The sequence below is a fragment of the Anopheles darlingi genome, chromosome 2 (genome assembly GCF_943734745.1).
Source record: "Anopheles darlingi chromosome 2, idAnoDarlMG_H_01, whole genome shotgun sequence".
Lineage (NCBI taxonomy): Eukaryota > Metazoa > Arthropoda > Insecta > Diptera > Culicidae > Anopheles > Anopheles darlingi.
In genome coordinates, this window is record NC_064874.1 from 30,959,403 (window position 1) to 30,979,402 (window position 20,000).

Consider the following 20,000-nt stretch of genomic DNA (forward strand, 5'->3'; position numbering starts at 1 on the left):
CTCGTGGACCAAAATCGACCTGTTACACGGTGATGAATTGTTACAGAAGGTAGTAGAAATACTTGCTAAGGTGTGCAATTTCATTCCTTATGCAAAAAAAAAGAACCTGTATTAAATTCGAAAACTGCATTTTAAGAGCATTGCTTTGGTATAAACTCATAATGATTATTCATTTCATCAACTTTTCTACAAATTTTAATTGCTTTTAAGACGTTAACTCTTAGGAAGTACAGACATACTTTTCTAGACTTTTTCTTACAGCTTTCTCCTTTAGTGTTACTAAAAATGCATCTTATTTACGATATAATACAATAAAATAGAAGAAATAGAGCATCTGCCGAAAACTCTCCAGAAAAATGTTTAAATAACTTCCATTTTTTAAAACACTATAATAAGGCTCTCGATTGGTGCTTTTGAAAATATCATTCCAATTTCGAAATGGTCTTTCCACATTCCAGTTGTATTAATTTAAAAAAAATACCAAAAGTATTTAACTAACCACGAAAAAATCTGAAAATATTTGTTTTTAAACAAACAGAATCCTGGAAAACCCAAATTGACCACCTACGGTATGTGCTGCTTCACCAGAAACATGCCTGAAACGGAATGCGGTGCCAATTTCATTTCAGTCAACATGAGACCACTTCATTGTGGTGTTGTGCTGATCGCAATCTGAGACCCGTTGCACAACTCATTACAAGCTACATAATTAATTAACGCTGATAGGGAATAAATTGTATTAATTTAAGTATATTGCATATCCCCGCAAATGTTCCGCGAAAGCAGCTCATTCAGCGTTTTTTTTTTCTCTCGCGAATTGAAGCTGGATTCAATTAATACATTCAATTATTCGCTGTTGCTTTCGATACGTATGGCAGTAATGAGTTCAGCATCGCTCTGGATGATGAGATTGATTGGAATTGCACTTGAAAGTGAATGCAAGAACTTATAACCCTTCTCGACGATGCGAGGAAATTGACGAAATGACGCGATTTCTATACGCGTTGTGTAGGGCATTAGTTACTAAAAAAATACTGAACCGAAAATTGTAAATTAAATTACAAGGCCAGTTTGCATTGCAATTCTCTTCAAACCAACCAACTTTGGAGTCCGTTTCACGGCGTCTCATCGATTTCGTGCCGGTGTTGGTGTATGGTCGTATGTCGACCATGATTCAAGAATTCATCACACCAGTCCAGTCGTCCAGTGTTTACAGCATGCGGCACCACTAGTTATCATTATCCAACGTTCCCCGCTCATTACTGCTAATGGTGGCCGATGGACTCGCCTTTCAATGAAATCTTTCATAAATACTAATGAGCTGCACAGCTCATCCCTGCACTCGAGAGCGGAAATTCACTTTGATGCAACTCCGGGCAGCCGAGTGGGGCAGAAGAACATCTCACGACTCTCGGTTTTGTCCCCACTCGGGGCGGATGGTGTCGGCCGGTGGTTACTTCTCTTGCTTCTTGTTCTTCGGTTTGTTTCGCCGAACTAGACACAGCAGAGCAAAAAAAAAACCACTCATCGCAACTCTGTACCGCAGTTGGTATTGAGGTGGAGCACCAGGTGAAAAAAGGTGAGAGAGAAACGAAGGGAAGGGGAGAGGGGGAATTGTAATACATCCGTTGGTGGGGTGCAGGCTCGTGTGACACACTTTCGCCTCGATGCCCGAGACACCGGGCGATGACGATGAAGGAATACGAAATGGAATGCTGAGCAAAAAGTGAGCCCGTAGAACGATTTCGTCTCCACTTGGGACCATCGATCGAACTTCAGAGCTGTGTATCTGTGTGTGTGAGCTGGTGTGTGTGTGTGGTTTACTTCATTTGAATTTTAAGAGAAATTTCTATTTGTCCCATCATTCCGCTCGATGGAACGTGGAACGGACAGTTCAATGGCCCGGGAGAACTCTCTGTTTGCGCCACTGCCACGTTGTTCTACATTCTACATTGCATAGAGGCTCTCGAGTAGCATTTTCATTTACATTTAACTCACCTTTCGCCGCAACCATTGTACCGGATTACCGTTCTTGGAAGTCTAAACGAGCCAGCGCCATTTTTAGCAACCAAATTCGATGAATTATTTCTCGCTTCATTCACTTCTGTCACAATCCGGTTAACTTTCCGGCGCCGACCGCGCACCGACGCGCACCCCATAATTCAGCAAACTGACAGGATTGGCGTGAATTTCTGATCGCTTGCCCCGGCCTACTGAGCTTCCTTCGAAACTTTTGCTGCGCGAAGCGAGATGCCACCACGAGCGAGCTGCAAAATGTTTCCCCAAAAATTCGGTCAAAAGAGTAGGCGAGGACCAAAGGGAAGGGAAAGGTATACGCCGCGAGAGCATAAGCTATGCTCCAGGTGCCCCGTGGAGGGCCGCCGCCACTGTACGCATAATTAATGACGCACTGTCACCTTGGCTGGAACCTTGATTTGTAACGAACCAACGGACAGACAACGATGGTGCGACGGGAAGGAGCGGGACGTGGGTGCAAATTTTCCGCCATTTACCGGCTTAGCCAGAGTATGTTGGATCTCGGTATGCCTGGCAGCAAAGCGGCGCAAACATTCCTTCGGTGGGCACCGGCGGCATTCTCAACCGGCGAGCGGCTGGAATGGAACGCTCTTTGGAATTAAGAAAATGGCAAAAAAATGGGTTGGGGGAGAGGGAACTCCAGCAAGTCAAGAATGTTAACCCAACAGGTGAGCTGCGGCTCACGCGTCCCTCTCTCGCACTCGCACAGAAACCCCGTTGGCCGTTTTAAACTAATCCATTTGCGCCACGATGGAGTCGCGCCCCGGAGTTGGAAGCGAACGCCACCGAACGCGGTGTTCGCGTTTGATGGATGGCTGGCAGTAAATTTCAATTTTCCAAAAATGCGAGAACCTGCTACTGTTGCTGCTGCTGCCTGTTGGAGTGTAAATTGTTAAATTCCAACGATCCTTACTTGATTGATAACGACCGGCGGCGTGGCGGCGAATAAACAAATCACTGCCCCTCCACCGCGGGGAATGTTGCTGCGGAGTGGATCCGCGTGAAAGGCATACCCTCGGTGAAGTAATGCTTTGCAAAGGGGTGCTTCGGTGGAGCTGATTGATGCTGAATGCAGTTTAGTATGTAGATTAGAAGCTGGAACAGGGTAATTTCACGAAATGCCAAACAACACAGTGGAGTACCTTTATTAAGAAGAAAAATTGTACAAAATCAGCATCTTATGAGTCACGGTTTGTTACGGCTTTCACGAATCATTTCTACGATCGAACTGTGGGGTTTGTGGACTTTTGTCGTTTTACGGAAACCTCAATTGCGACGAACAACCCTCGGCAACTGCCACACGGTTCCGAGTATCATACAGTATGAAAAAAAAGTTTATCCACCCCTGCATGAATTTAGCGGTTTGGCTGTTTTCTCCAAACAACTAAGTCCGAAAATCAAAATTCATATATCAATAGTTTCGTTTTTTATTCTTCATTATTTTTTATTTTTTCCAAAAGACCCACTAGAAAAAAAGATATAACAAAATTAGTGGGGAAAGGTACGACAAAAAAATGTATCCACCCTGTACAAAAAAAATGGTTTTCCGTTCGAAATAGTCAAATAATATTTTTTTCTTTCCATTTCAATGATGCAGTTTAGTTCTTTATTCTTATGCGCATCTTTTGAGAACTTATTGATGGTTCTATCGCCTAAAATAATGAAGTGATGCGCCTAAGAAGTACCTAACAAACTAATAGTTGTCCATTTCTTAGAGATGCTCATGGAAAAACTACCCTCAATTTTACATCTGCAGCATCATGCGAGCAGCACAATCGCGCACCATTAGCGCAAGTACGGCCGCAGTTACAGTTTTGTCAGGAGCCCCAGACTAAGGACTTCAAAATAAACAATCACCGCACTCACTCCGTGGTCAACTCTGGACTCCTTAGCCGTGGCTCCTGACCATTGCAAAGGCACCAAATAAATGGAATCCTGTAACTCATCACGGTTGGTTAACTGGAAGTAGCCGATTCCACTCAGAACGTTGCCCGTTTCTGGGTCGCTCACACCGCGAGGAAAGAATGTTGGAAATGGCCACGGACATGTGCAACAAACCGACGGGGAAAAGAGGAAGGGCACGTCTCCTGCCGGGATGGGATCAGAAGATTACGCCGACGCGTCGGATTAGGACCGGTCAGAATGTAGGTCGCAGGAATGTCAAAAGGCCAAAGCCTTTCGCCGGCTTAACACCATGCTCGGGGGACATTCCGGCGGCGATGGCTTTTGACATTTGACTCTTCGGTCACGACCAGGGCGGGGTGAGGCGTTTCCTTCGCATTCTCTTCCCCTTTTTCCACCTTTCACCGCAGCGTTGTAACGTGCCCGTCGGTGGAATTGATTTTTTTCCCCTTTCCATTCGGAATCCATTCGCTGCGCAGCGAGAAAGGGTCCAGCAGGACGGGATTTATACGGGACCGAGTCGGAGTGCTTCTGGTCTTTATCGATCGGGAGAATATAGTCGATGAAATGCGGCTCGGGGGTAAACGGATGCTTTTTGTGGTCAAATTAATTTAAATGCGTTCCGCATCATTGGCTAGCAACAGCAGCAGCAGCCAGTTCCAGACAGTGGTCCAATCGCGATTGCTGGTTAAATAATGAAGAGCCACACTGCAGGGCTGTTAAGCGAACACAAAAAGCTCGCGAATTCGCACGAGAAAATGCGAATATAAATTACAATAAATTAGCTTCTAATTCCCACTCTCCCTTTCTCTCTCTCTCTCTTCTTCCAACCTCCCCCTTACCGCGGCTACCATCGATTTAGTGCCGGCGGTAAATTATCTAAATGCTCGTAAAATCCAAAATCAAAACAACAGCCAAGCAGCAATGTGGCGTTGTGGCGCCTCCACCCTGCGCTGCCTTCTCCTCTACTGCCTGTCTGGGGGAATAAATCCAATCGAAACGGACGGGGCGTCCTCCACTGGGCGTCGTTCTTGGCGTGTTTAAGAAGCGGCGCAAATAAAAGGCACCACTTGGATGACGAGAAGGGGGGATGAAGTGCGAATCCCGGAGTGTTCGCGTTGGAAAATGAAAGCGAATGAAGTGGTTCTGTGGAGCGTGTCCCGACGAGGGTTTTTGCGGCGGCGGCGGCGGCGACGATACGGAGCTCCGGTCCGCGTGACTCTCTGGGCACAGAATTTATGGGCACTTTCGATATGCTAGCTGGCGTTATGATTGTTACTTGCGAGCCGGTTGTCGTCGTCTTTACTGCTGCGATGTTGCGCTGAGTCCGTGCCGGTTTATGGCTTATACCATATCGATCTGGTGATGGTGGTGGTAGGTGCTGCTGCTGCTGCTGCTGCTGCTGAGTCTGGCAGGCTAAACATATTGCGGAGGTTTTCTTTCTTTTTTTCCTTTTATTTTGTGAAAGAAACTCTGAACGAGTGATAACTAATGTGCTCCATGTTGGTGACATTGGAATGGAACGAACAAATCGCTGAACATCAATATGTTGGCTTTCAACATGCTAGCTCCAGAGCACAATGCGGATCAGTGGAAGCGTTCAACATCACTTTGAAACCTCGTCTCAATCATCTCTGTCTAGCAAATTCCATTCTATTGAAATGTTCTCGAGATTATGTTTCTCGGATCTTCACGTTCCACTAGTCACATCATTAAGCACTTGTGGCAGCAGGAGTTCATCTGAAGTGCATCATTCAGCCTTATGTAACATAAAACATATGCGATTGAAATGAGCTATATAAAGAAAAAAAATCTGACCAAACGCACCACCACCCGCAGACATCTCGAGGAGAACAGAAAATATGAACTGTGTCCGTTTGTCCCAAAGCTAGCAGCGATTAGACTGCTTATGAAGAAAAATGCTTACCCATTCTTCAAATGGAGTAGCAAATTATGATCATTAATCAAACCACCCTTGCAACTGCGTGCAATCGTTTCCCCCCGGCGATGGCGTTGAATTCTTCATTCATGATGGGTCTCATTAGCATCGGCCTAACAGGTCGACCGACAACGACTGGGAATGAATGCGACTGTCGACCATCTTTTCCCGCCTTTTTTTTATGATGAAAACCCTTTAACGTGTTAACCATCAACAGCTCGAGCGTTGCAACAAGTAACAAGCATTCGAGACAAGGTTCCAATGGAAAGTGAAAGAGTTTTTTTGTTTTTTGGCTTCGATAACTCATAACGATATAAACTGGCTGCTTCGATTGAAAAAACTCCTGGATTTCTTTAAACGAAATAGAATTGCGTGCCACATGGTTATGCTCATTTATCATAACCATAACCACGTTTACGTTCGAGTAAAGTGCGGGTTTTTGCTTCCCGAAGTGACAAAAACTTTAAATTCCTCCTACAAAATGGAACGAAACTTTTGCACGCACTCCACACACACACACACCGAGAGTGATAAATTAATATCACTTTTCCCCGATGGACTTTTTCCCGAGAGTTGCCATCGCGACCACAACCATAGGAGCTGCTGTAGCAGCAATCCCCTTCGCACAGTGGTGTTCCTTGTGGTGAAAACTGTGAAAAGCGGCTTTTGGCCATCGATTTCCTCCATTTCCTCCAAGCTCTGAAGATGCTGAGCTTCGGTTAGACGGGGGCGGGGAGAATGGGGTTCCGGCACATTCATGCCCTTCAGGAGGGCTTTCGCGTGATGTTCGTGGTCCTAGTCCGTGGCCGCGAGTCCGAAACTTTCAGCCGATGGAACGTGAATGTCACTTACACACTGACACACACACACACGCGCGCGCTCGCACGGACTCGAGCCGGTCGTGTGTCAAAACTTTTGTCTCTTCTTCTACCTTCCCGTCCCTTTTCCTTCCCTCCCGCTGTCGCTGTCACCTTGCTTTATCTGTCGCTGAAAGTTTCCCTTTGCCATTGGGACCACCAATGTCCCCTCGCTCCACGCGGCGGGGTCCGTATCATCCGGTAGTGCTCGGTGGTTCTGGTGGTCCTTCCAGCACACCAAGCACGATGCCGATGAAAGGCTCGGCGGGATGGAGAAAATGGAACGTTTATTAATAGGATCGCACATTTTGTGTGACTTATCAGGGGACACCTTCCATGGGGGAGGGGGGGAGAGCAGAACTTTGCTCGCACGCTGGCCCCGAGCTGTGGGACCCCAAGGATCTGCTTCCTTCCCGAGCGTGGCTTTAATTGAATGTTCTCGAAGGTGAGTGGTGACTGGTGTGCTGCCACTGCGGCAAAGCCCCGTTTTCTGCGATGATTTGATGATGTTGCTGGTGCTGTTGGAAAGTTTGGAAGAGCCGAAGTGTTGGAAGTTTTTTTTTCACATTCTCGGTCTCGTTTCGATAGCATTTAAATATTGTTCTTTGGACGAGATTTTGGAGATGCAGAGTTCATGTATCATTCCATTCCGTTAGTACCAAACCTGAATGTATTCGTTTTGGCTCCTTTTAATAACGTTACATAATGTATTTATTCCATTAGTACTGACTATTACGTTCTAGAGTAATATATGTAAACATTTACACAACAAGTAACGTCCTCTTATAGCATTACTTACCAGGTTGTTTAATAACAATGCGGCGTTCCACGAATTACACGACAGAGGACGTGCGAATCGAAGAATGAAAACTATGTCCAACATAGAAAACTGGCGTCTCCATTACCATCACCATCTCCACCAGAACACGCCTTCATCTGCCAAACCTTCGGCGCCGCGGCAATCGGCACGCAAATTATGAACGGCAGTTTCCACCTCCTACCCCTCATCAAATATGTATAATCAATAGACTCGAGTTATGCCGTTCGCAGTGCTCGCTACGTAAATAATTTCCCTCCATAATTGATGCACATCGAATACCGCTGCGGGAATTTGCGCGGCTCTGAAAATACCGACCACCGGCGTCTGCAGCCAGCATTGGGATTCGGGCGCGGTTCCGAAACTTATTATCGATGGTCGAGATTGGCACCGACAAATTCCGGCGGCAACGATACACACTCACACACACACACACACAGTGCCATTATCGTGGTCATTAAAATTTCATTTCCCGCCCTCGAAAGTATCACCACATCGTCGTGTCGGAGTCGTCAGAGAGAGGAGCCTCGTTAGGACGTCGGACGTCGGACCTGCTTTGCTGATGGAAGCGGCGCGTAGCATAGCATGGTGGGCCGATCGACGGATGACACTTCCTGTGCCAGTGTTATCACTGGAAGGATCTTGGGAAGGGGCCACTGCGAGTGAAGTACGAGTGTTGGGTCCCGCATAACTTTTACGAGCCCAATCAATTAGGGCAACAGCTGCTGGCAACTTTTATTTTCCGTCGGAAGAGATGCGAGATTCCATTCCATTGTCTGGATCATTTTTCATGTAGCAAACATTTTTCAAACATCATTCTTCTATCCACCGGTTAAAGAGCCGCTTGTGTCCGGTGGGTCTTAATTCGGTCCAGCGATCCAGCATAATCCAACTCCCCTAACGATGCTCGACCATAAGCAAAGGTCATAATTTGCACACCGACGTCCATGACCATGAACTCACTAACCAGTACGTCCACAGTACGTCGCGAACGCGCTCGTCTAGTAGAGCACTCCACTCTGGTCTGGAGTAATTGAATATGGGAATTGAGTCCCCAACTGCGGTACACCAAAAATGGTCGCCCGGATTTGAGGCTTCGTTGTAAGCTGCATTTTGAACAGAACGGCGTCCAATGGCTTCCTTCTCGATGACATTTTTGGAAGGCACTTATGAGGCTGCCCCCGGCCAGCGGATTAGAGCCCGGCAGCATCGACTCCCGGACACTGCAGCGAGCTAATGTGAGGATATTATTGTTGTTGGTTTTCAAGACCAACTAACGGAGCTAATGCTGAGGTTAAAACGATAAGAACGATTTAATCCTTCAGAATGCTTTCTACTCACATGTTTATCCACACATACATACATACAACAGTACGCTCTCGATTCGAGCAGCACTCATACCAATAAATGGGAGCCACTTTAAACGGGTGCATTGTTCGGCATCTTGCATGCCAACTGCCTCTACCTGCAATTGTTTCTAGCGTCTACAATTACCTTTCCGTCAAGATGTGTGAGCTAGCAGTCTTTCGAAATGCTCGACATTCCCGGTGTAACACTCGACTCGACCACCACCTTACCACCAGCCACCAGCCGCGTACCGATGCCAACGCAGTGCCATTGTGCCGGCCAAAGAAAGGACTAAATTATCAACACTTGAATGGTTCAATTCACGCCGGTGAATGAGCTGGCTGGCTGGCTGGCTGGCTGGCTGGCTGGCTGGCTGGCTGGCTGGCTGGTGCATCGAAAGTGCCATTCCAGGCACTCTCCTTGCAGGCACCATTTGGCACGAGACGTACCAAATGAGAGGAGAGCAACGGGAGTTTGGATGGAAAATATCGACCGTCGGCATCGTCATGGCAATCTAGGATTCCGGGACGTGATGGAGCTGCGCTGCTGCGGTTCTCCGCCAGAAGGCAAAACGATGGTGTGCCTCGTGTTTTCCGGCAGACGCAACCTCAGCTCGTCTCCGCCAACGTCCAACGTAAACAATGCGCACCACGCTGGGAAAATCCGCAAAAAGCCGGATTTTCACTCCAGTTAGTAGCGGGAATAATGAATCCGCCTACGCCATCCGCCAACCACCTATCGTGCCCTCATCGTCGTCATCGCATCCACTCATTATTACCGTCGACCGAGATATGGTTTTTTTTTTTCATTTCTTTTTCCTTTTCCTGTTTCGTTCGCATCCAACTCCCCCGCACAACGTTACGTCCAGCCCTTTTTCGGTGGAGCAGTTTGTCTTGTGCCGTGCCGTGTGACGTTGGGTCCGTTGCTGTATGCGCACACGGGTACAGAGGATGTTTGCCTTCGGCAAGGATTGAGCGCACCGACCGATCGAAGCAGGCCAACCGGCGGAAATGACAAAGTAAGCGACGCGCGCTGCTGTGTCCGAGAGAGAGAGAGAGAGAGAGAGAGAGAGAGAGAGAGAGAGAGAGAGAGAGCGAACGAGAGAAAAAGATAGAAGAAGATGCCTTAAAATCAGGTCAAATGTGAAATATGATCCTTCCGTAATTGGTTTGCCCACCCGCGCCATTATGGGTGGCCCATCTTGGGGCTGGTTGTTGCAGGGCGCTCCGATGCCTGCTCATGCTCTTATAAATGAGCTTTTGACAGCTTCTCGAGCGACCGTCTCGAGCGAGTGAGCCGAGAATTGGTTGCGTAGAAATCGAATTCTTCGTCGTCCCTCTCTTTAGGTCACAAAAGATCAATTTGGAATGCATTTCATTATTCATTTTATGCATCCCTCGCTGGAAAGGAATGATAGCGTCTTGCTATTTTTATCACACCCCACCAACGAAATGAACAAAAGATGCTCGCTCCAATTTAAAGTTGACCAACGAAAACAGGAACACAGGCCGCTGCTGCTGCGCTCAAAGTCCTGTAGACGGCTGAAGATCGGACCTGTATGGTCGTGCTTTAGTTAAATAGAAACTAATCAAGCAAACGAATAATTAATGGTCATACATTAGGGCAGCCACGTCATGACGTCAGTCTGCTGGTAGTGAAGATGGTATTAGTGCTACTTGTGCCACGAGTTACACGCTCGCCACTGGCGGCCCTTGGGTGTGGTGGAGGTGAAAAAGAAATAAAACATCTTGACACATTCAAGAACTATTTCTCAATTCCATTTCCTTCAGGACGTGCTGGTGTGTGTATGTGTGTGTGCCACTAAGCGCCGGTGGGGAACACATTCATCAACAACAATGGCCGGACTGAACCGGCACGTCGTGTCGGCAGGGCGTGGGTGCAAATGACAGGACCGAGCGCAGCTGGTGCAACGAGCTGCAATTGCATCGTGCTGCTGCGCTTCGACGCTGGCCACCATCACCAACACCTTCCGGCACGGAATATAGAAACCCGGTGGTGTTGGTTTCGTTGTTGTTTTCTCTGAAATCCTTCCTCCAAGCCAAGTATCCTGACAAGGCGCGTCTGTTGGTGCTGCTCGGTGGTGGAGGTGGAAGATTGATGCACTGCCTTCGTACTGCGCCCGGGTGTCATGGCCGTGGCTTGCATTTACACTTGAATTCAATTACGAAGACGGACGACCGACATGGCAACGCGGCACGCTGACATTCCAACGGGTGCGCGAACGATTTGATTGTTTTCCTTTTTTTCATCCCCAAAGATGGGGAGGGGGAAGGTGGTGAAGACGGGGTTGTCGCGAGGGATGCATAATTCAGCACTCGTTTGCTGCCATCATCCCATTCGAAGCCCTTGGCCGTGGGTCTTCCGTTAGAATGGTGAATAGCAGGCGGGAAGGACAATAACATGTGACGCGACGTGATATGCCGGTGCACCGGGCACTCCCCGGGGTGGGGGCGGGAGGGTGTGACAACTGTGCAACTGTAGCATCCATAACATCCAGTGGCTTAATCACTATTCAGGTCTTCTAGTGAGTGTCATGGGAGGTGTATAAAGATGGCGGAGAGTGAAGTGTGTTGCATTTAATGTAAACATTAATGCGAGCTCTTGTCGTTACTCCTTTCAAATCATTGCAGCTTGTCAGAGCAAAATGTTTACAATTGGTTGTCGCAGCTTTTTGATACTTTTGCTGTAATTTCAGAGAAAGACAGATTGTAACAAATCTAAGAACTAATTAGCAGATGTTCTTAGAAGAATGTACTTTAATCCTTGTTGTTGGATCGTTTTTCCGGACAAAACAGAATGAGACGATCATTGTTACATTGTAATAATTTAGTTATGATAATCTGGTAAGTACATGAGATCCCCAGATGCTTCCTTACATTGTAAAAAGGATGAGAGGTTGAAAGGGGTACAGAGGTATTATTGTGAAGAAATTACTTTTTTATTTATTAAGTAACTTTTTTACGTACAGGTTACACATTTGCAAATCCACAGATTACCAGAATAAATTGATGAAAAAATTGACGTCGTTATGTAAAATAAAAAAAAGGTTCCGACGTTGAAAAGCAATCATACAAATCGATACCCCAGACAACGGAAAATGTCTCCTGTCGGACGGTGTGGTATGCATAAATTGTGGTCAGCATATCTCACGGATATGTAGTAGAAAAGAACTACTATAAACTATTTATAGTGCCCTTCTGTGATTCACTGCAGCGCTTACAATGTATTTTCCGTAGACAACAAAACCATCGGAATTCCGAATAAAATTGGAAATTAATATTGAAAAATGCCAAAGAGAACGCCGATTGACGATTCGGTTATTGGATTTGCATTTTGTCGACAGATTTCGCGGAGTCGCAATGCGATTCTATCCATGAATCCTGCGCACAAGCTTGAAAATAAATTTACCCGAGTATGAAATGGAAAAGATTGCTCACACTGCAAATAAACAGAAGTATTTAACTGCTTTAAGTTGGGGCCCAAAGGTCGTGAGAAACCTTTCGTAAATGTAATAGAAAACCCAAACGAGGTCATTATCTGTAAATCGACTCGAACCTTAATCTAAAATACAGATCCATAACTGACCTCTTCTCGTTTTTCCTGCTCGTTGCAGATTTTCCTTCGGATTGATAACTTCGATCGGATAGCGGCGTGATCGTCGTTACCGACTCGTCGACCACAGCCAGAATGCTTCTACAGCCTGGGCCTATCCACACCACGGATCACCAGCAACAGCAGCAGCAGCAACAACAGCAGCAACAACAGCAACAACAGCAGCAGCAGCAACAGTTTCAACAGCAGGCACAGGCCCTCCTGTCCGCCCACCAACCATCATCGTTGACCTCCTCCTCCAGTGCCTCGTCGACACCGCCGATCCAGGACACTAGCCGCTATCTGGAAACGCTTCAGGAGCAGCTCAAGGAAGGCTGGACTGCCCACACGGCCAAAGATGGTCGGCTCTATTACTGCAAGTGAGTACCGTTGTGACCGAAAGGGTCTTCTCCAATTCCAGAGATCTGTCCGAAGCGATAACCCGCCCCGTAAACCCTAATCCTTGCCCCCCTCCGGGGGGAGGGTTGTGTCTGTCCGATGCCCAAGCAGGCAAGCAAATTAATAGAGCCGTCCATTATCGGCACCATTTAGCCAGTCATCTCCGGATCCGATACCGACCGATATGGAATGGAAAATTAAAACCTCTCCACTACTCGTTTCGACTCGACCGGAACGAGACGATTAAACGATTTGTCACGTACGTACCGTGGAAGAGACGATACCGGCCGGCATTCGTTAAGGGTCGTTAGCCACAGGATCTGTTAAAGGGTGGATTGGAGTGTCAATCCGGTCAACCGGCTGGAGGCGTGGGACAACTGAAATGATACAACTTTTCACTTCTTCTCTGCTAATTTCAACGTAGATAGAATTCATCTTTTCCGACATTCAAACATTGCAACCATCATGCAAGGACATTCGTTCGTTTTCATTCGCTTGCGAACTGTCTTCTGGGTTTGATACTTTTCTGCTCACATAATATGTCGGTTTCCGGTTCGCACAGTTCTGAAAGTTAAACGGACGAACCAATTCGATTGAGTTGTAACAAAGTAACATAAACGAGAATGCGAGAGGCAAAGTTTTCATTTGCATTCCCATCGGATCCATCGCAATCTCCATTTTTGCTCCATTCTCCGCTTGCCACTCTTGTGTGCATACCGTTCAGTTGTACATGAACATGTCTCAATTGTTGTGCTGTTGTGCCGATGCTGCTGCTGCTGCTACTAGTGGTAGTACGCGACCGGTGAATATGCCACGAGGCGAACAGAATTTCCCTTCCCACCAAGCCTTGCTGCGACTGCGACTGATGCCTTTCGGTACATTCCGGCACATATACACGACGTCTCCTAACAAGCTCACTGGTATATGCGCGCGCGCGTCCACGTCAAGAGAAACTTGCAACAAAACTCAATTTATGAAACTCTTTCAATTTAATTTTCCTTCCATCGGATGGCAGCGAATGCCAAGAATGTGGCCATCTTCTGCAGGCGAAGCTAAGATGTGTTGCTTCCCATTTTGGATCGCTTTAAATGGATCCGGGTAGGGTAGGTGACATCGTTTAGTTGGTTCGTATAGCACAGAAAATGCTGCAACCCTTCACCTCTGCGGAGCAATGTGGTGCAATGAAGCTGTAAAATGTGTATTTGGAGTAAATCGGTTTATGGATTCTCGTTGCGTTGCGGTTCTGCCAATACCTCACATCAAAAGCTAAACCGGGTTGTGTGTTTTCGTATTAACTATGTTGTATAAAGAAAGGAAAAGTATGTTAACCTTTCGATCGATTCTCACGAAACTCACTTCTGGCTGCTCCAGGGGCCGCGCCCAGTGCAGTGAATGTTTGGAAATTCAATTTGCGCACGACGCGATACTCTGTAGTACCGTTTGTCTAAACCAAACTAAACCTTCAGTTGCTCACCCAAGGTGCATCTTGGGTGAAGATGACTCTAGTCTCTAGGGTACAGGAGTTTGGCATGAGGGCTGCACATGTTGCACGGTGTAATTGAAAAACATAAAATTTATTACTCTCTGCCCAGGTCGGTCTACACAGCGAATGGGATCTTGCATGCTTGCTGAGCAGCTGTGAAACGAGTTCACACGAGTTGTGCTAGCAGACATTGTGCCCCAATGGGAGAAAGGGCATTTGCGGTGTCAAACAGACGTCAATTTATTTTGCATGAAATTTACTTGAAGGGAATGAAGAACCTGATGTGCAATTCTTTGAAAAAGCGATTAGCACGCTTCGATGATATCCTTATTTGTACACAAGCAAGCGTTGTGCTCAGTGTCACTGTTTCAAACACGTTTTATTCCGAAAATCCTACGTCACTTTCCCCCCAAGACGACTTGTCTTTAGTGTCCCGATCTCCAGTGTTCCAGTGCGAAATATAATTGCCTTCCATACGAACATCGAACATGTCAAGTGGTTTAGGCCGCACATGTTACACGGGAAAATGAAAATCCTTTTGTACGCTTATCACGAAGCCGACAGGACGGAGACCTGCCTGCCGATACTGTGGATCTAAAAGATATCGTGGAGAGAAGCAAGCATTCCGTAGTAAGGAAACCAAACTCAATCCTCCCGAACGTGCGTCAAGCGGACGGTCGTGTTCGTTCGCGCTTGACAATCAATTTGCTGTTGCGCTAATAGCACAAATATGACGAGCAATTTTCTGCTCAAGTAGCTAGGATAATGCGAAGAGAGAGTTCCTCACACTCCCTCCTCTCATTCTCTGCGGTACCCATTCCCTTGAGGGGTGGGAAACGTGTTTCCGGACAGATCCGCAGATTTCTAACGGTGTTTCCTTTGGCAAACGCCCCCGGCCTCGCCCGCGGTGCCTTCAAACCGAAAGGTTCTTCCGCTGTTACGTTGTTCGGTCGATTTCGAGTTCGAGGATCGATCTAAAGCGTGTTCTGTGCGTCTAGGGAATATTTTCAAGCTGCTCCCATGCTATGATGTTGACCTTGTCGCGTTCTGTTTTGTTGGGTTGTTTTAAGATGTAGCAAATGGCTTCTATGTTGAACGCGGTTGAAGGTCGTGTTAGTCGGTTGTTAGTTGTAGTTTTGTATCGATAAACAATTTATCAAAATTAGTTGTTCATTCGTTGCACAGTTATTTAACTTCTTCGAGCACTTACATTAAGGTACTCCAAAGCCCACGAATAAGCTTATGTAGTCAGAATTAAGAGTTACGTAAGAGTTCAACCAAACGAATGAATTATATTACAGAATTATGACGGAAAATTATTCATGAAATTAAAAAATGGGTACTATCATTAGCAAATATTTTAATTAGGCATTGACGGAGTGCATAATTAGAAACCACTGTGCACTTCATGATTAGTAGATTAATTACGTGTTTCCAGAATAAATCATTGAAGCAGATAACATCAAGAATCCATAGCAACCGAAATGCTTTTTTGAAAAAAAAAAATCGAACGATCGGTGTAGCTTACCATTGCAATTGATTTTATCGCGGGATAATTTGCACTCTCTCATTTACCACATCGTTATCATCGGACCACAAAATTATAAACCACTGTATCCACTGCATGACCACACATTAGTGGACGATTTGCTAGTTAGCGTCGAATCAATTAGCGGTACACTATTTGCTAAGCACAACTACCCATGTCGTTATTTTATCATTTATACAATAGTTGCAGCTGTATGTTTTAAAAGTTCACTGACATTACATTTTAGTATAACTTGCGGCGAGTAAAAGACAATGGCTACTACGCATTTGAATTAATTTATATGGAAATCTTCAACCACATCCGAACAGTACAAAAAAAACAAACAACAACCAGGCAGCTGTCAGAAAGTGACTTAAGCCCTTCTGGTCGTTACACAAATGGATGCCATCACCGTGCTGATGGTGACGGAATGGTTGCCGGTTTATCAAACACCTTCCCTTGTTTGCTCGGTGCCAGATGGGATGTCCAAAGAATGTGCCCAGTGGTGTACTGCTACTAATTACGGCAGATGTCACTTTGGGTGATGGGATTGATCGGTCACGCGTTGGAATGCTATGAAACCAGCCCCGGGGGGTGGTAGGATTACACGTACAACCATGTTGCATTGTTGTGTACGATTCGGTTGTGATTGTGCAATTGGAATGCTTGAGCAGCCTTCTATTGGAATGCCGGAAACCGACCGACAGACTAGAAGCAGCTTGCGGTTTGACCGGAACTATCCGGTGAACGAGTGTGTCCGGTACACTCTCTGGACCCAACTTAATTGGGTTTTACTGGGATGTCAAGGTATGTTCTAGAAGTAATGAAAACATTCGTCAACCGGTCATGTCGTTTACAAACGTTCACTGCAATAACAGGCATGGTAAATATGTATCTACTCCGCATAGAAATACTCCATGTGTTTAAGCTTTTCACCGGGAAATCTGTACCAAATTACAACCTCTTCTAATAAGCTGAGATTAGTGTTATAATTGCCTCAAGATGACGAATGACTTTATTGAAAGCATCTAGTCTTCAGTGACGACTTCTTCCCGTTTTCTCGCTGTACCAATCCTTAGGTTCATTTCAGTTGCTCCTACCTTTGCTTAGCACCAAATCTGCACCGTTCACAGCTAATTCCTATCACCGCTTGGACCGGGGCGAAGTGGCTCGTTCAAGCATAAAAACAATCTGCCCTGACACATGCTCACAGTTTCCACTGGCTCCCAGGCTTCCAGGGGATGGAAACTCCTTGAACGTCCTCCCCACCACTGAGGGTCTCTCGGGATAGGTAATTCAATTGGCACTAATCGCACACGAAGAAGACATGACCAATTCCCCCCTGTCCGATGTATGTACAGGATTCGTTGAAAGGATGGCCGGATGAGTGTGTGTGTGTGTGTGTGTTTGTGGGTCTGAACACTCATTCCTCTGCGTTCCGACAGTCCTTACTCACCGGTATCGCACCAGGAGCATCACGCTATCTACTTGTTACCGTAGAAGCTGATTTGAAGTGTAACTGCTTCATCTTATCATCCGATCTGAGCACTCGGAATGAAGAACTAGAGGGGAAGGGGGCTGGAAGAAAATCTCATAAGTCCTTGCGCTTTCCCCCGAGCAGCATCAACCGTGTAGCAACTGGACGACGTGTATAGTTTTACGATAATGACTGAATTTTACGATCACGACCATCCGCTCGGTGCGCGGTGCTCGGTCGGTCGGTCGGTCGGTGAATGCCCGTTCATCTCGTCCCAAGGCACTTCATCAGCCCGTGACCGTACCGCATGTTGCCGGTAGCCCGGGCAATGATGTTGAAAACTCGGTTCTCACTCACTCACCCGGTTCCCCGGGAAGCAAGATAATAAAGTCAAGCGGTGCTCCAATGGAAACCACCACCCACCGGAACCAGATGGGCGCTGAACGATGAACTGGACTGCTGGAAACCGGGACAGAGGGCTGGAGGGCAGGAGGGCAAGCATTTGCACTCCGTTTTGTGGGAATGGATTACAGTCGGGAAGTCTCGGTCGGGTTCCGGGTCACCGTTGCCACTTGAAGCGTTCGAATACGATCCCTGAGAAAAACACTTGCGCGTTGAATGTTTTCCAGGGCAAAGGAGACGATCCCCCCCAAAAAAACAAGACCTCCTTCTCCAAAGAATTAGTATTCACTTTTGTGCCGAATCGCAAACCCATGATGAACCCAGAACGCTTCACAGACGATGTCCACTTTGGTGGGTCTTAGGAGGCTGTGATGGTGTCTGGGTACGTTGATTGGATCATGTCATCGATGAAGGAAAGAGGAAAAACTCAACACAAGCAAGATGTGCGACGACGACGAGCTGTTAATTCGTGTTTCTGACAAATTGCCCTAGCCCCCCAGCCCCGGATAGCTTCGGACATGTTTCGAATGTCTCCACGCTCTTAAGCTGAAGTCACTTTTTATAGTTCCCCACATCATGTTTGGCCCGTATAGAGGAGGAGGGATCGACTACCACTACCACCAGCCACCGTGACGGGCGTACGATGTTTTCACCAGCACCGGTCGATGCACGATAACAGGATGGGCCACGGGCTGGACGAAGATTGGCCGCTTAACGATGACCTTCTTGAACAGTGGACTCGGTAGAGCACTGGCATACCCAATCAGCGCACAGATGGCGACGATGAGCTGCACGATGATGGAATAAGGAGAAGAAAAGAAGGAGAGAATCCGAAATTAAATTGTCAAATCTCAAACGGTTCATCTCCCGCACATCATCATCTTCTCCCAGATCGGCCCTACTTACCACACGGAACAGCATCATTCTCGAGGATTTGTCGGAGTGTTGTTCGGAAGACGCGAGTGTGGTTAAGGTGACTACACGAGGGCACGTAGTGAGCTGAAGTGTTTGGTTGAAGCTCTGGCCGGTGACTGGTGAAGAACTACTCCGAAGAAGCTGGTATTTATAGTTCCTTTTAGAACTTTATCAAGTAACATCCAGTTGATTGAACCGACAGCGTAAGTTAAGAACTGTGTCAATGCGAAAAGTTCGCCCCGGGCTGCTGCTGCTGCTGCTGCTGCGGTGAGCTGGACAAGTGTTTCGAAAGACGATATGTGAAGCATCGTCCGACCTCATCCATGCTATGAGTTGTGGCGACTCGGGTTGATGTGCCACTGATGAAGGTCAGGTTTATCAAATTACTTTCTACGATGTGCTTGCGCGTGTGCGTTGAAAAGGGTTTTAAGAAGCATTTTCGTTATACGATCCCAACCGTTTGCCGGCCTCTAAAGAAATGGTGTTCGAGTACTTCAAAAAGATAAATGTCTACCCGTTGATGGATGACTCTTTTCACTTCGCTTGATAGTCAATCGGGCAAGTTTTCATCCCATTCCCCCATCAGCTGCCAATTCCGTTCGAGAAAACTTCCTCCTTTGCGCTTCCGATCGATCGCAACATTATCGCGGATAGTGCGTTTTCCTCGCGCTCACGAGGAGCGACTAACTAGGTCGATGATGATAGTAGCAAACAACGTTCGAGCCCTCTACCTCCGCTTCTACAGAAAGCCTATGAATGGATGTCGTACAGTGTAACAACTGGCATCGTAAAGTTTTCAATTGAATCCAATTTCAACTCCCAAGGCCAGAGAGTCAGTGGTGGGAGCGTTGTGTCAAGAAGAAAGCACTCTTCTGCTAAACGCTATCGAGCTGTCCCGGGAATATACGGATACGCAAGCGAGTGCTGCACGAAACGCGATAAACGGTGCAGGAGCAGGATAATTGAATTAATTTTCATTTGAATAGAGAAGAAGCCACCGACGATAGTTTCAAGAAGTACCGCGGAGGCGCCCATCTGGTGATGATTGAGTGGCACCATTCCGAGTGGCGCTATAAAGTGCTTCCAGCTCATCAGCGGTGCCTTGAATGTCGATTTGATAAAGTCAAACCGAAAGTTGGGACAGAGTTCACATTGAAACATTTTCAAATTAAACTAATACATCGTTTGTAACAATGGAGTAATGCGTGCCGCTAGCATAAAGCTAACATAAATATGCTGACTATGGGATGGTGATTACAATTTAATACAAAAAGACAAACATTAC

At 46.7% G+C, this 20,000-nt stretch overlaps 1 protein-coding gene across 4 annotated transcripts in view; it reads left to right on the forward strand.

Annotated features, from left to right (window-relative positions):
* Window positions 1–20,000, forward strand: part of LOC125948786 (uncharacterized) — a 154,945-nt gene that overhangs the window by 73,905 nt on the left and 61,040 nt on the right. For all 4 annotated transcript variants that reach the window (XM_049675180.1, XM_049675179.1, XM_049675181.1 and 1 more), the window contains exon 3: window positions 12,534–12,891. In XM_049675180.1, coding sequence (XP_049531137.1) covers window positions 12,608–12,891 — 284 coding nt within the window. In that variant the 5' untranslated portion in view covers window positions 12,534–12,607. The remainder of the gene's footprint in view (window positions 1–12,533; window positions 12,892–20,000) is intronic.